The sequence below is a fragment of the Drosophila bipectinata genome, chromosome 2L (genome assembly GCF_030179905.1).
Source record: "Drosophila bipectinata strain 14024-0381.07 chromosome 2L, DbipHiC1v2, whole genome shotgun sequence".
NCBI lineage: Eukaryota > Metazoa > Arthropoda > Insecta > Diptera > Drosophilidae > Drosophila > Drosophila bipectinata.
In genome coordinates, this window is record NC_091736.1 from 12,968,777 (window position 1) to 12,985,084 (window position 16,308).

General features: G+C 42.6%; 2 protein-coding genes across 2 annotated transcripts; both read right to left on the reverse strand.

Moving 5' to 3' along the window:
* Window positions 1–2,432: 2,432 nt before the first annotated feature.
* Window positions 2,433–3,904, reverse strand: CSN1a (COP9 signalosome subunit 1a). Its single transcript, XM_017241458.3, has one exon. It carries the CDS (start codon window positions 3,762–3,764, stop codon window positions 2,628–2,630), a length of 1,137 nt encoding a protein of 378 aa, XP_017096947.1. The 5' UTR covers window positions 3,765–3,904; the 3' UTR covers window positions 2,433–2,627.
* Window positions 3,905–4,658: 754 nt separating this feature from the next.
* Window positions 4,659–5,824, reverse strand: LOC108125337 (uncharacterized). Its single transcript, XM_017241467.3, has one exon. It carries the CDS (start codon window positions 5,583–5,585, stop codon window positions 4,815–4,817), a length of 771 nt encoding a protein of 256 aa, XP_017096956.1. The 5' UTR covers window positions 5,586–5,824; the 3' UTR covers window positions 4,659–4,814.
* Between the last annotated feature and the right edge of the window lie 10,484 nt (window positions 5,825–16,308).

Consider the following 16,308-nt stretch of genomic DNA (forward strand, 5'->3'; position numbering starts at 1 on the left):
AGCTCTTTTGTCAAGTTTTTCATTTCATTTATTTCATAAATAATTGATTTGTATTTCGTATTTGTACTTCAGTGAAAGCTTTTTTAATGAAAAATTAAAATATTCATATTTTTAAAAATTAAATCGATAGGTAATGCCTTTTTTCCAGTGCCCTTTCCGGGCAATGCCCAGCTGCGTTTTAATTTCTGTTAACTTTTCCTATTGCCTTTGCTGCTAGACGGGGAGTTTGACGGTAACCTGTAGGAAATGCAAGCAAATAAAACTAAAAAACGAAACGGCAGCGAAGAAGAATGTTTCCTAGTTTAGTATCTTTTAGCGGAAGTCAATGTAACAAAAGATAAACTTGTCGGGCCAGCTGCTGTTCCTTGTTCCTTGCTGGGAGGCTGCTGCGCCACTGTTCCTTCAGTATCCTGGCGAATTGAACGCAGCAGGATGAGGCGTGGGACGGTCAGAAGAATTAACTAAACACTGCAGCAATTTATCTCCATGCCCCTTTTCAATGCACCCCTCTTTCAACCCGCCGAACAGGGGTCAGTTCTGGGCTTTGTCTTAAAGTTTTTCCGCTCCCCCGGAAATCGCTGTGCACTGTGTTGTTTTGAGCTTCCTTCCGCATTACAAAAGAATTACTCAACACAATGTCTGAGCCAAGTTTTTCCACCCAGCAGAAAACCGTTTCAATTTTCCGTAGCCCAGGTGGCTCTAACCTCCTCCAAAATGTTGTGTTCTACCGAAATCATCCTGATTTTTAATCCAGCACTTTACCCTTTGTGAGAGCGGATCAGAAATTTTGTATAATTGGGATCTTAAATGTTGCTGGGGATATAGAAAAGTAAACCCCAAAGAAACAAATCAGCAAGAAGTTATAAGGAAACTATGGCGAATAATCACTACTTGGGGTTATTTCTTAGTCAATATTGACTAAATAAATCTTATTATTCAATATAAAAATTAATTTGAATTCATTCAACCTACGGATTGTTAACAAACCTGTAAAATTTAATATGATTTCTTATTTCCGTGAAGGAGAAATAAAGCTTATTACTCCCAAAGTCTGATCCGCTCTTGACCTTTTGCCACTTACCGGAATTTGGTTTGCGTTTGCAAAGTTTCCAAATGAAAATCGCCTCTAGATTTTGGCTTGGGCTTGGGCGGGGTGATAGTGAGGCAGATAGGGGCATTATATCTTACCCATTTCCTTGCACTTCAGGCTGGGAGCAATTTCAATGCGCACTTTGTGCACCATCTTTAAGCTCGTTAGCGTGCCGTGAATCTTTATGTTGTACAAAGTTCCTTCTATCCTCACCCTGAGCTACTTTTGAAGAGTTCATAAAAATCACTTCAACTGTGCAATATTTCACGAAGCTTGAATCTTTTGAGCGTCGATTTGGAAGTCTCTTTCTATCTGCTCCTGGCCCTCTCACTTGCTCCTGCACTATGTCTATGGTATTCTTGAATCAAGTTAGGCGTCTCTGACAGTCTTTCCTGCCATTTTCTATTTTGTCGGGCTTACAACTTCGCTTATTCGTTCTACTGAGCACACAAAATTTGCAATTATGTGTGTTGTTTCTACTTGTCGTCTTGTGTAGATAGTCAGAGCAATCAGGATTTAATTATTTACCAAAAAATAAGAGTATATTTAACTAAAAATTCTTCAAATAATTTGGATCAGTTGACATGATATAAGATATAGTTTGATAAAATAAAAGAATTCAAAACGATTTTTTAGCAATGTTTTGACTGAGGAAAGTAGCTTCTGGGTTCGCTGATTACTAAATGGTCCTTCATTTCCTGATCGGATAAGAATTGGCAGAGCTATAGCCATCGGAACGAGCAAAAGTGGGGAAATTGCGAAAACCCACATTTTTGTAGGGGTACCCCAAGGCAAAAATTCGAAAAATTTCAAAACGATATTTTACCAATGTTTTGAATAAGGAAAGTAGCTTCTGGGTTCGCTGATTACTAAATGGTTCTTCATTTCCTGATCGGATAAGAATTGGCAGAGCTATAGCCATCGGAAGGAGAAAAAGTGGGGAAATTGCGAAAACCCACATTTTTGTAGGGGTACCCCAAGGAAAAAATTCAAAAAATTTCAATACGATATTTTATCAGTGTTTTGAATGAGGAAAGTAGCTTCTGGGTTCGCTGATTACTAAATGGTTCTTCATTTCCTGATCGGATAAGAATTGGCAGAGCTATAGCCATCGGAAGGAGAAAAAGTGGGGAAATTGCGAAAACCCACATTTTTGTAGGGGTACCCCTAGGAAAAAATTCGAAAAATTTCAAAACGTTATTTTAGCAATGTTTTGAATGAGGAAATGATTACTAAATGGTACTTCATTTCCTGATCGGATAAGAATTGGAAGAGCTATAGCTATAGCTATTTTAACTTTTAACTAAAGGAAGTTATTCAATTATCTTATACATGAGTCACATTTTGGTTTACTTAAATTTTTTATTTTCCCCAAATTATTTTATCCATGAATCTTTAACGCCTTCGAAGATAGCCCGCTGAATAACTAAAATGAATGAAGTTTGCTTCCCAAATAAATCACACACCTATAAAAAAGGAACCTAGCTTGGAGTCTATCCTTTAAGATTGTGGCTACTCCTCCGTCCACCTGCCTTCATTATGTGGCTGATGAGGTTGTACTGTATCTCTTCAAATACTCGTACTTTGCTTTCTTTTCCTTTTTCTTGGGAAGTCTGTTAATGATCATCTCGTATAGCTTATCGACATGGGGCGCCAGATAGACATCTAGCCGTATTTGGTCCTCAATCTCGCGGAGCAGCTCTTCACAAACCTCGGACTGACCCTCGTAAAACTTGGCCAGGATATTCCACATCTTGGGGGTCAGCTGGAAGAAGGGCTTGAAAGCCTCCGAGTTGATGACGTTTAGTTGTAATTTCTCCCGATCGTAGGTGGCCAGGGCGCAGAGGCCAGCGTAGAAGCTCAGGTCCTCGGGGGCCACGATCTTGTCGTAGTCGTACCGTCCGAAGGAGGTCTGCAGAAAGCTCTGAGCTGCCGACTTGTAAATTTTTAGACCCATGTTGGCCAGCCCGGCAGCACAGCTTAGTCGGGCCGGTACCTCCTGGGACAGGTTCTCGTAACCGAAGGCGTACTGTTTGGCCTCGTCGATGTAGGTGAGCACGTACCACCAGTTGGCCATGTAGATGGATACCCGGATGAGGTTGCGGAACATGTTGATCACGTTGTCGCTGCTGGTGCAGTAGGGTCTGGCTCGAGCATAGAACTTGATGGCCATTTGCAGGTTTCCGCTCTTTTCATGGTAGTCGCCGATCTCCTCCAGAATTCGCCTCACATTGGCACTGCCCGAGTTCGATTTCTTAAAGTTTAGCTCGGCGTCCAGCTCCTGGAGCATCAAGCTAGACTCAATGGTGTTGTCCTCCACCCAGAAGGTGTCGTACGGCTGGGCGCGCCGGTTCCTGCCACTGGAGGTGCTGGCCTCGTCGTCGTTCGCCGGCTGCTTCCTAGCCAGCGCCCCCACTTCGGCGCACAGGGTCTTGTATAGCTCGTCGTAGAGTTTCACGTTGTAGGTGGTCTTCACGTGGTCAATGGCCAGCTCTAGCGCCGGGACCCGCAGCTTGGGACACACCTGGGCGATGAACTTGAGGCGAGTAAGGCGGGGGATGTCTGTGTACCGGTCGGCGTAGCTGGGCAAGTGTAGGGCAGCGTTCTCCACCTGTCGGCACCGGGCCTGCTCATTGTCCGCCGAACTGCGTCTTGTCAGCGAATTGGAGGTCATGGCTGGAGGCGATCACACCTGCCCTGGTGGATGGTATAATGTGGAATTTTATTTTAGTTGCAGTGTCCGAATATACATATGTGTTCCAAGATGTATGATGTGGGGGGAAGAGTGTTCTAAGATTGGCATTTTAAAACCAACAAGGCAAGTGCCAATCCAACAGGGACCAACATTTTTAATAGCGAAAAAAGGGTTAAAAAATAGTATTATTAAGTTCCTATCCTCATCGCCTCTTTATCATATATTTCTTGCAAATTGGAAAGCTTTCCCCAAGTCCGAATCAACATTTTTTGTTCAAGAGTTTTCGGCACATTTGAGCGACTAAACGAGACGGCAAAGAGCCGAATCAATTTTGAAGCATTTTGCACGATTTCCTTCCAGCTCGCTCCTGGATTTTGGCCAATTTGCATTGGTGTGTGGTGTGTGGGGAAAACGAAAGACCAACGACCAGGCCAATAAATTCAGCTAAAAGAGACGCATCAATAAACCGTTAACTAGCGGTAACAATTTCTTATATACGTTTCCATTTCCCGTTTCCCATTCACTGATTTATGGGTCTGTGATGTCTGCGATTTTTCAAGTTCTGGTAATTTGATTTTTGCATATTCCCTCCTTAACGTTACAGGACCACTACCAACAGCCACCAACCCTCGTCTGATCCCTTTCAATGCCTTTTCGCCAATTTGATTTGTATCTGCGTAATGGAATTCGGTTATATCACGGGAAATGTAACCATTTCGGACAATCTGCAGATACAATTTCGTGTATTGGCTGTTGCATATTGCATTTATTTGAAAATGTTCTGCAATCTGGTGTCTACGCCCTGCAAGTGCATATTCTAAGTCTGCTGAAATTCAAAGGTGTCAATTGTGTTGTGAAAAAAAAAGAATGTAGTTTTTTTTTCCAATTATAATTTTTTTTTTTACTTTTTTACTAACAATTCACTTGATTTTTTTTATCATATAGTCCTCAAATTTTACAAAGTTCTGCAGATATTAAAAATAAAGTAATACGGCCAAGATCACCATCGCTGCGTAGACCTTCTAATGATTAGTTTCTACGTCGATAGAACCGCCACATGTCGCAGATGGCAGGCCTGGCCAGGCAGTTGCACTCGATGGGACGGGCATCCGGGATGGGATCGTGGCGGCATTCGGAGAAGCTTGGGTACTTGCACTTCCGCCTGGTGCAGAGTCCGCCGCGGAACGGCCGCTTGCACCTGGGTGGGTTGCGGGCTTCCTTAACGCAATTCGGCATACAGAAGCGAGGGCAGTCCATTTTTTTCTTTGTACATTTCTTCAGCCCCAGGTCAACGCGCCCCAGAGCGAAGGGCGGCCGATTGCATGCGCTGGTCCTGGGTATTTTGCGGGGACGGCGAGGTAGCGGCGGTGGCTTGTGGACGCAGTAAGCCTTACGACGGGGTTTCTTGATGACGCACTCGTACCAGGTGCGCTGATACTTGCGCTTCAGCATGTCTTGGGGCCTGTAGTGGGCCAGATCGGAGGCGTCCATCTCCAGGGCGCAGTCCTTCAGGCAGCCCTTGCGGGCATCGATAAAGGCCGGCACATTGAACTCAATGTCCGAGCGGCATTTATACTCCGTGCGGCGTGTCGTCTGCCAGCAGGCGTCGTAGACCTTGTCCTTCTCCGGCGGCGTCATCCGCTTGAGATCTTTCCGGGGCTGCGGCATCGGGTAAGAGTTCTCCACGTGGAATTGGCGGCTGGTGTTATCCACGTGGAATTGGCGGCTGGGGAGTGTCGCCAGCAGGTTGACCACCTGGCGCAGGACGTGTGGCAGCAGCGACTTCTTTTGGGTCAGCATTCTTGCAATTGGATCGGCTCTTGTAGACAGGAAATTTGGAATGGCTAAACTCGCGCGTGATTTTAATATTCGTGGGCAGTCAATTTTGTGGTCAAATTCGTAAAACGCTAAGAAAATCGATTTTAATGATTAAAATGATGTTAATGACTGCACGGCATTTTTCGAGATTTTTAGGTTGTTTCGTTGGCGCGCTGCCCCACCGACTAGTTTATAGCTTCTAAAAAGTGATACGAACTGATTCGACATACACGAATGAAATTTCAATGAAAGGCTGATTCCAAATTTTTTCTTAAATTTTGAAGTCCTAGCAATGTTTTAGTATGTAACAGAGTTTTGCTCATGATTTCGGTAAAAGTACAAAAGTAAGTTTGATTTCAACCATTTTAGAGCTCAGATGTGCAACACAGGTACAACAAAAAGTAAAGAGCGAAATACGAGCAATTAAACTGGACCAGAGTCCTGTGCCACGCCTCGTAAATGCACACACGTACTCCCACTTGACCGCTAATCGAACGCCAAACCTTTGCGACTAGATTGCAATTAAAATCGATTTTCCACTTTGATCGGCGCTTTTTGATTGCCACAGTGGCCAGCCCCCAGCTACGCCCACTGCAGACCATGTGCTTGACGTCTATTGTGCCGATTCCTGTCAACGTCTGGGGCCCCCGACATCCCATCCATCCATCCAACACCCATCGAAGCTGCCTTTGAACAAATTTTAATGAAATTAGAAATTTGCACGCGCCGGCAAAAACAGTAAGCGATACAAGAGCCAGCGGATTCCGAGCTCAAACTCTCACATCCCATCGCCCTTCGGTTACTTGTCAATAGCGGAGCATTTTTGACTTTGATGGGAGCCAACCAGCCTCCCTTTTCACATCAATCTCAGTTGCTTGGACACGAGCTGCGGACCAGCGTTTTCTGCTTTTAATCAAAAGTCATCCAACAATGGACCTCGAAGGAGTCATGCCAGTTTCGTCAAAGGAGCGTCACTTTCAAAAGTGGCACGCCTTTTGAAAACAACTTGCATATCTCGAGAAACGCATATTATGTCATACATATCCCATGTTTTAACAATTTTCCAAAATATGTATTTTTTGTGTTAGAATTTCATACTATTTTCATGTTTTTGTCGTTCTTGTCAGTCGGTAGAAGAATAAACCCAAACCATTTTCCATTGCAATGCTGCCTTTGACGCGGTCAAAGGAAGTGACTAGAAAACTCCTGTCAGGCACCCAGATCCTTGGGCGTTAACCGCAACAGAAGAGAACAGAATAGCTCCTTTCTGGTGTCTGTGATAACTAATTAAGGTTGGCTTTTGGTGCCAGAGTTCTGAGAGTTCCAGGAAAAACAAAAATTTAAATAAAGACATTATTGATTTTAACTTTATTTATTTAATAACTTATTCAATTCTCATTATTTTTTAAGCGTTTTTCCAGAGTATTTTTTACCAAATCAAGGCAATTAATTTAAAACAAAAACCCAATTTGTTACAAGAACTCAATTTGCACAAAAAAAAATGGGGTTAACAAAAAATAATGCAACAAGCCAATCATGTCTAAATAATTGTTTATTTTGAGTAAAATTTATTGTTCAATGCACCTGCGGCATGCCCCAAAAGTGTGGCAGGGACAGGGCAGATGTACTTCTATGGATTTTCGTTTGCTCTCGGAAACATGGAAACTGAAAGCCGATGCCATGGGTGTTCAAATGTTGTATATAATTTGAACGACAAACAAATGAGTTCGGGGTGGACGAGGAGGCTGCTATGGGCTCTGAGCCATGTTGACCGTTCGGCTTGGGCAAATAAAACATGTAAGCCGTTTGATAAATATTTGCCATCGAAGCTTTAATGCCGTTGCATGCGCGATATCAGGCACTTAAAGCCTCGACCCGCCCACGCCGCTCGACACAACAAAACACACCACTACATTCCATATTCTACACTCTTTGCCCAACTACCTGGCACTCACACACAGCCATACAAATAGCTAACGACGAGCGGCAAAGTTCAAATTCAATTACCTTTCAAATATTTGCATTTTGCGACACAAACTTTCATCATAATGCTGCACAATGGCTGCCACTCGAATGCCACTTGAAAGCGTCCAGTGGGTGGGGCAGGCTGGAAGGCTATTGGAGGAGACGGAGACTGGGGGGATCATGGGGGGAGTGGCTGCGGCTGAGGCAGGAACGATAAAGAACGGACCGACAGGAAGCAGCACTCAAAACAGTTGCCGCTAATGTCGTTCCTCTTCTTTTGGGCCAACAACGACAACGGCAACGACACAACGTCGCCGAGTTCAGGAACGACAATGACGTTAACTTTCGCCGCCTACTGTATCCGCCCTGTCGGCCTCCCCCACCCCTTACGCCCACTCTCGAAACAATTACAAAACAAAGGCCACGGACTCCAGGCGCTTGCAGCACGGTCGACGTTGAACGTTGAACGTTGGGCGCATAAAAAAAGGACCAAAACAAGCCAATTTCAAAACAGAAATTGCAACAGAAACTGCTATATAGCCCAGCCACTGCCACAAATATCGGTGGCAGGGGGCATTTTCAATGCATCCAAGTAGCTGAAGGGACAAATAGGCTCATATTTAATTTATGAGTGACTACAGAATTAGAGAAATGATATACAAGGGTTCTTTAGGCAAGAATTCTATCATATTAACAATTTTTCTCCTTGATTAATAAAAAAATAATAATAGTATTATAAGGAGGATGTTTTTAGGATATCTTCCGTAAACCTTCATGTAAATAGCCTGTAAAAATAAAATAAATGCTAAATGTATTCCTGGCGCGTCCAGCATTTGCAATTGCTGCTGGAAATTTGTCATTTCCAAAGCAGACATGGGATGCATTATGCAACAAGCTAGTCGCTCACTGGCATCACACGCTAAACCCATTTACATGCTGAATTCTTTGCCACGCAGCAAATGAGGGATCTGGCCAGGGACCTAGGTGAACTGCTATAGATCCACACAGAGCATAGGTAATGCTCCCATGTGTGTGGGAAGGAGCGTATCCCTGTGCGTATGTGGCTGTGAAAAGGGTGCTGTGGGTGTGTGGCAAAATGAAACTTTCATCTGCATATATGTAATATGTATACTGCTTGAATGCCCGCTGGCTGAGTAGTACGGCATAATATAAAATGCATAGAATTTTCCCTTTAGTCGATGCGTTTTGAGTAAAATTTATATTATGCATGACGCTGTCTCGACGAAACCCAAAGCCAGCCACAAAAGGACAACAAACAGGAAATGGCAATGCAACAAGAAAATCCATTCCGTAAAAGTCAAGATAATGGAAAAATTTGTGGCCATCAATGGTAATAAGAAATGCAATAAAAAATAGTATTCAACAATCTGAATTGAAGTCAAATGTCTTAATTTAGCTAAAAAAAAAAAAGTACATCAGTAGTTTCTGATTAAAAGTGATGTATTCTCCCCACGCGAACCTTAAACATCCTGAAAGAAAAATAATGATACATTTAATGATAAAATATGCAAGGACACAGGGCTCTGTCATATATCGTTGAAAAAGATAACATGGATAATGTGCGATCTGGATGCTCTTCCCTCAACTGAAGGCAGCTGATGTCGCCGCAGGAGTTGTCACAGGACAATGGAAGCCATCAGCCACAATGAAGATGAGCAGCAGCCTGGCTTGATGGAAACGAGAGGAGGCAGGGCCTGTGTGGGCAGAAGCATGTCTGGCTCACATCGAGATTTGTGCAGCCTGCATGACCAGGCCGTACACACCAACCTACCAACATGTCCACTGGAGCTGGCAAACAATAAGGGCTAACATTTATACAAGCCACCCACCCACACACGCACGCATCCGGGGACGAACGGGGTCACGGAATCCTTTGGCCAAGTTTGTTTCTGTCGTCGTCATCGTTGCAGTTTCCTCATTCCAGCATTGTCTTTATGCCGGTTTAATCTGTGTCAAAAGGCGTGAGTTATTACAAGCCGGCCACGCCCACTTAGCTGCAGACTGAAGCTCATTGAAAGGGATGGGCCAAAGCCAGAAGAGAGTTGGCCCCGAAGTAGGCGGGCGGTCAATGGTCTGGGGTCCACAAGCCTGTGCCAAGTCAAAGGTTTATCTCTTGTCAACGGCTTTTGTGTTCCGGCCCTAATCAAGTCGTTGTGATCGGTTCTCTGCCCGAGCTTAAAATGGCCATCCTCACCAGCTGTCTTATTTCAGTCAATTATAAAAGGGTAAAAGGTGCTCAAAGATAGTATACTCGGAAGATATTTTATTATTTTTTTATTCTTAGCTATTGCAATTTTAAACTTGTTAGTTCAATGCCCTTTAACAAGCTAAACTTTATGATTCTATTGTACTTTTTTTACAATACTATACTACTTATCGTTTATCCTTTGGCTTTGAAGCACCATCATGCACACACAGACGCAACATGGGTCTTGTAGTCCTGCTGTCTGTACTCCTCCAGCGAACACTGCTGGATTTTTATTATCTCAACAATATATAAAGCTATTTTAGTTGATATTTGTTAAGTGGGCGTCGGACACACCCCCACTAGACGGAGGGAAGGAACCAGAGGGAGGATGGGATGGAAAAATATGGCAGCTAACTAAACAGCAAAATAACCATGAAGTTGTATGTTTTGCAGTTCACTGCATTTTGCTTATTGTAACAACAGGGCCGCCCACTCTAGTAGAGCTTAACCCTCTATTGCCCCAGTATTTTGTGAAGTGCATTGCCAGATAACCAAATGGGGCTGCGCTGGGCACCACCCCTCTCTCCCTCTCCTCCCCTCGATTATCCTCTTTTGTGCTTCCTTTTTTTTTGTATTTTGGCGGGGACAGGCTAGACTGGAGTGTCCTGCTCTGAAAGGATTGCTTTGCTGCCGGTTGAAATGGACTTATGTGCTGCCTATTCCAGCCTCTCGACTTGGTTTCTCTTGGTCCTTCTTGAATTACGGAATTAGCCATTTCCGCATCCTGTCTGGTCGCATGCATTAATACTTAAGCAGTTGTAATACGGTGGTCGAGTGATGGAAGAAATTCCCTGAAAATGTTGAAAAATAAATTGGAAAATTCTTAGTAAGCTTTTCCTGTTGGTGGATAAACTCTTTAAGTTTTTTTTATTCTAGCTTTTAATTTATGGTTAATTATTACTTTAATATTTTTAACATCCTATGTCCAATCGATCGCTCAACTGCATCATTTGTTCCATGGATTTTAATGGCACTTAACATCTGCCATGGCGCTAGCAAAACTTATGCCGGAGAATGGAGGAGAATCGAGGTCGAAATGTTTTCCATAAACTAAAAAATGGGGCCAAAACGACGGGGTTCGGGGAATTTGAGTTGAAAAATGTTTCCAAGTTAAATGAAGCGCATCAAACGTCAGTCGATAAATTTAAAAGCCAAAGCTATTGACTTGCAGAAATAAAAGCAAATAATGCTCCTGACCAGGCAGTCAGCCAGGATGGAAGGACAGCAGGATGGCGGGATCGAAGGATGGCTAGGTGGCTGGATAGCTCGATGGCGGAGGCCAATCGCCATCCCAGACCCAATCAAATACAGAGAGCTCGAAAAAGCGATTTCATGTGCATGCTGGTGACATTTTGCTGACAGCGGCAACCGGAAGTCCAAGTGTTGACGGCGCTCTCTGTGGACCGCTGAAGGCGGCACACGGCATCGAAGGAAAGAGAACGAGCGATTGGCGACGAAAGAGCGAGGGGACGCCTGTCGAAGGACAAAGGAGGACATGGTGATTGGCTACTTAACTCTTTTGCCAACTCCTGAGTCAGATGCTATCGAATGGTGGGCGTGGCAGTGTATGAGATCCGACCATTTCCTCACACCTACTGCCACACACACACACACTGACTTCCTCCAGCCGGTGGACAAAGTTTGTCTTTTGCATGCTGTCGAAACTTTTATAGAAATTCAATTTCTACTATATCGGTTTTATTTTATTTTGTTCTAGTTGAAACTGCATGTGTCGCCTGGCCCTATTGAAACAATAAATTTTTGACTTGAGAAGGGTACTAGGGTCCAGCCCAGTCGAGAGCTTTGACCTCTCCAATAAAATAAAACCTTTCATAGTAATAAAAGTGTTGAAGCATTCATCCTGAAGGAAGAAGTTCACAGTTTTAAACAGAGGGTAGTGTTAAAAAAATATTTAATTATAATACCTTATAAAAGTTAATTGCAAATAGTTGGTTCTTTTGTTGCATCAGAATTGCATTAAAGAATTCCAATAAAAAACTAACAACAAATTAGACCGAAACTTGTTGAAAAATTGCTTATAAATTGCTTTCATTTATGACGAGGGTAGCCAATAAAAATGGCGAGAAAGATGAAAATCTACATAAAATTATTTCGCGGCAAACTACATTTTATATTCAACATTTACTCGTCTACTCTGTGCCGCTGAATCCTTCGGTAAGCAAATGAACAACAAAATCAACAAGACTGCATAAGCAAAGGCACCGACAACTTTTACCTTGTCAAATGACTTGGTTGGCAGGTTCCCTTTTTATGATGGTATTTTTGATGAGCCCTGCATGGCTTGCAAGGGGGAAAGGCTTACCGAGAGTACCGAGACCTGTTCTCCAGCACTTTATTAAAATGATATATTTGCATGTTTGTTGCAATTCCAGCGACGGCACGAAGGCAAAAGAAATGGCAATTGCATATGAATTTATAAATATAAAAGGCAATTTTCGACAACTTTCAAGTAAGTTTTGGTATTTGCATATTTTGTGTTTCCCTCTTTTAAGGAGTAGGCTTATGAACCAGCCACAGACAAATATTTAGATGCAAATTATTTAATTGAACAGGACATTCTAGTGTCTCTCTAGACACCAGTATACAGTATCCGTATTAATTAATATTCAATACCCAATTAATTGGTAAAAGTTGCAATATTTATTCATCCTCAGTTCTCTAATTAAAATAAATGATTGAATATTGCCTAGTTATTTAACCGTAAATCATATAAAAAAAACTTAGCTTTCACTTTGAAAAATTGTCAGCCTCTTCACTCAGTGTTCCCTGCACACGAATTCAAGTGGCAAAGACATCTGCATAAATAAGCGGAGCATAAAATGCCCGCCCAGATAAGAAGTCCTGGATGGAGGTAAACGTTGGCCCGGAATGTGATCCTGGCTGGGTACAAAAATATTTGCGTGTATGCGGTTGGTTTTAGTAAATTAAATTGAAAGGCAAGTGCATGTAGCTGGGTAGCTGGGAAATGCGAGTATAATATTTGCGCCTTGTTAGTTTGTCAACGGTTCGTTGGATCTGAATGATGACGTCGTCGGCAATGATGACGTCGAGTGGTTAGCCGAAGGAGCTCCAACCCAAGGGTGCTGGGAGGTGAAAATGTTTCTCATTTAATGACATTTAACCGGCGCCAGCGACGGCCATATAATTAAAATTCTAAATAATTATGCCACAAGAAAAAAACGCAGCAAAATTGAAATAAAATGCAAGCCATTGCCGTTCCAATTTCCGTTCCACATCGGAGTAGACCAAAAGTTAAAGGCTCTGAGCCTGAGTCCCGCAACGATCCAAGCACTCATTCCTTAGCAACTGCCAGAATCACGCTTAAGCTAACGATTTATGTGAGATTCTTTAAGCGAAATCCAAGTCAATTAGTTTCCTAATTCGTTTTACGAAAAGGAATTTATCGATTTTATCTGCAGACGTGCAGAAAGTAGTTAAGACCAGTTTTCTCGAAACCTACTTCTGTGAAACTGTGTGTGTATTCGGGTGTGTTTCTGTGTTTTTGGATGTGCGGGAGTGTGGGAGTGCTCCTGCTTTAGTGTTGATAATGATGCCGGGTATTTGTATGTCCGTGTGCGTTTTATGCTTTCTCTGTGGGAGCGCAAGCAATAAACCAGCCGCATTGTTCATACGCCGCGTGGGGCAAAGCAATACCAAAATAGAAAGCCAACGAGCAGAAGCAAACAATCTCTGGTTAATTAAATTAGATTTCCAATCGTTTCGGAGTCTATTTAAGTGCTGGATTTCCCACAGATTTTCCAATTGAGCTTCAAAATCAATATATTTTTCAAGAATATTAAATGCAATTTTAATTCTATCTTACTCTCTTTAGTTAAAATATAATTAGTTTTGCCTATCATACAAAATTTTTAAATTAAAAACTTTACTTGTTACTTTCGTAGTGTTTACATTTTCTACCAAAGGATATTGCACTTCAACGACTCCCTCCCTTGGCCCTAGCAGGATTCCATACTTTTGGAGCCTTACGTGGCCGGAAGCAATCCCGCAGTGGCTCAAGCGATGTGCCAGAAGTGTTCCGCAGTCTTAAAGAATTTTTAATTGCTTTAAAAACAAGCTGAATGCTGTTTTATTTATTTTGACGGTCCAGGGAATGGGGCAGGGGAGTGGAGAGTGCGGCGAACGGAAGGCCGGGGGCAAGGCGATGCCATAGACAAATTCCATTAAACTTTTGGCTCCTAAACTGTGTCAAAGTTTTGGCCGGGGAGTAGGCTTCCTTGGTCCGCTGGCTAAGGATAATTCACTGGAGAACGAGGGACGGAACCTCAGAAGCTCTCTGCGTAAAAGTTTTAGCGCAAAGTAAACTCAACTCCGAATGAAATGAAAATGCCACAGAGGCAGTCCAATAGGGTATAAGATGAGGGTGGGGCTGGGCTCGGCTCGGCTCGGAGACTGGTGTTCTTGGTGAGCAATCAATTTCTGTTGACGTTGACAACAAGGCAAAAGTCCGGCTAAAGTTAAGGCCAAAAAAGAGGCTTGGCAAGCGGCGAGCGGCAAGGGATGGGGCAGACGAGATGAGACGCGACGGAGGCAACAAATCAAAGTCGATGCCGATGCCCCTTAAGACGCCTGTCGAATTGTTCTGGACGCCAGGGCGTCACGCCCCCTCTGCCCCCTCTCTGTGCTGGTGCAATATCTCAATCGTAAGTCTGCTGCGGTTGAAGTGTATTTAAAAGTTTGATTAGTTTTTAATGTTTGTGAAGCAAGTTTTTCATCAACATTTCCCTTTTTTTTTTTTTGCCAGTAATTTCTATAAACTTTTTCATGAAATTCGATTTGTTTGTGGCACTTATGGTACTATGCATCTATATATGCGGAAATACTCCATAAATGTATGTACATACGTGCCAGCATTTATGCAAAATCGTACTAATCACAAGCATATTGCATAAAATAACAATTTCATAAATTGAAACAAATGTCTAGACACATTGTATGCAGCCCATTTAAAATTGTATGAATACAATTATGCAAATTATTTCAAGTCAATTTTTCCTGTGTCCTGACTGCCTATACAAAATAGGCTTCTATTTATTGTTCGGCTAGTTTACTAAATTGGGGGGCCATCTAAATAATTTTGTGGTTTTCGAATTTAAATCTTTGACTGTATATTTAATTTGATTTTGAAACCTTCATACCCAATTTTCAGAGTAATATGATTTATTCGAGTTCTGGCAGTCTTCCAACCGTTATTAAAATTATTTTAATCATCAACTGCAGGCAGAGGGAAAATCTTCCGCCCTCCATCTGCCGCCTTTCAGCAGTTGAATTATGTATAGGTAAAAAAGCCTTCTTTGGATGCACTCATAAATTATGAATTATGAATGTCAAGGTGGCTACGTGTGTGGCCTGAGGCTTCGGTTCAGCCCGGCAGGCTCTCGTCCCTCGGGTCCAATAATGTTAAGAGGACCACGGCCTGAAGGGGCAGGATCCGGGGCAGAGTTAATAGAAACACTTTCTGTGTGCAGAAGTTATAAACATTTATGGCAGCTACTTAAAAATGTCAAGCGAAAAAATTATGATAATGATACGTGACATTTGAAAGCAATAACAATTTAGTTAGCACGCACTTTTTGATTACTCTTCTCTTTCATCGGAGCCTGCCATCGGGTCCTTCGACCATCTCCTTCGCCACAGGCTTGTTTTATTATTTATGAGTTTTGTCCACATAAAATTGAAAAATTGCTTTAAAAATTGCCCTCATATACATGTACATTTACGTGTATATACCGGAATAAAATGCTTCCGCATTTTTGAGTTTTTAGGAAGGACCTATGGTACTTTTAACAAATAATTTCTATATGAGTGTAATAACAATAATAATAAAGCACCGGAATAAGAAAACAGTGAATGTGTGAATTAAGAAAGAAAATTAAGGAAAGAGTACCATGATACTTTAAATAATATGTGATACTTGGTGTATGGGCCGTTTGGGCTTGAATAATTAGTCAGTTTTGGGCGAGTTAATTTTTTATTGTTTCTCATAGTTACGAATTAACCGAAAAACAAAAAAATAGGTCTAGAATCCGGGCGAGATCCCTCTGAGAAAAGCGAGCAAACAAAACGGCAACTGGCAACCAGCAACCGGCAACCAGCAACTGCAACCAGCAGCAGTGGCAACAACATGAACAGCAAAGCACACATCCTGTGTGTCAACTGAATAATTCGTTGCATGCACAAAAGGCATGCACTCACATCCGGTTTCCTGTCATTCTTTTTGCTTGCCAGAGACAGCGACGGAGTCATCGCCAGAAAGGATGAGGATGGGATGTGGGAGCAGCAACAGGAGATGGCCCGAGAGTGGCCAGGGCAGCAATTTATGTCTATGTATTTGCTGTTGTTGTCTTTATGGCGTGTTTGGTATTTGTTGCAACTTTTGTTTTGAATTCCTGCGGCCTTGTCACACGGCTCCATGAGCTTGCAGTTAAATTT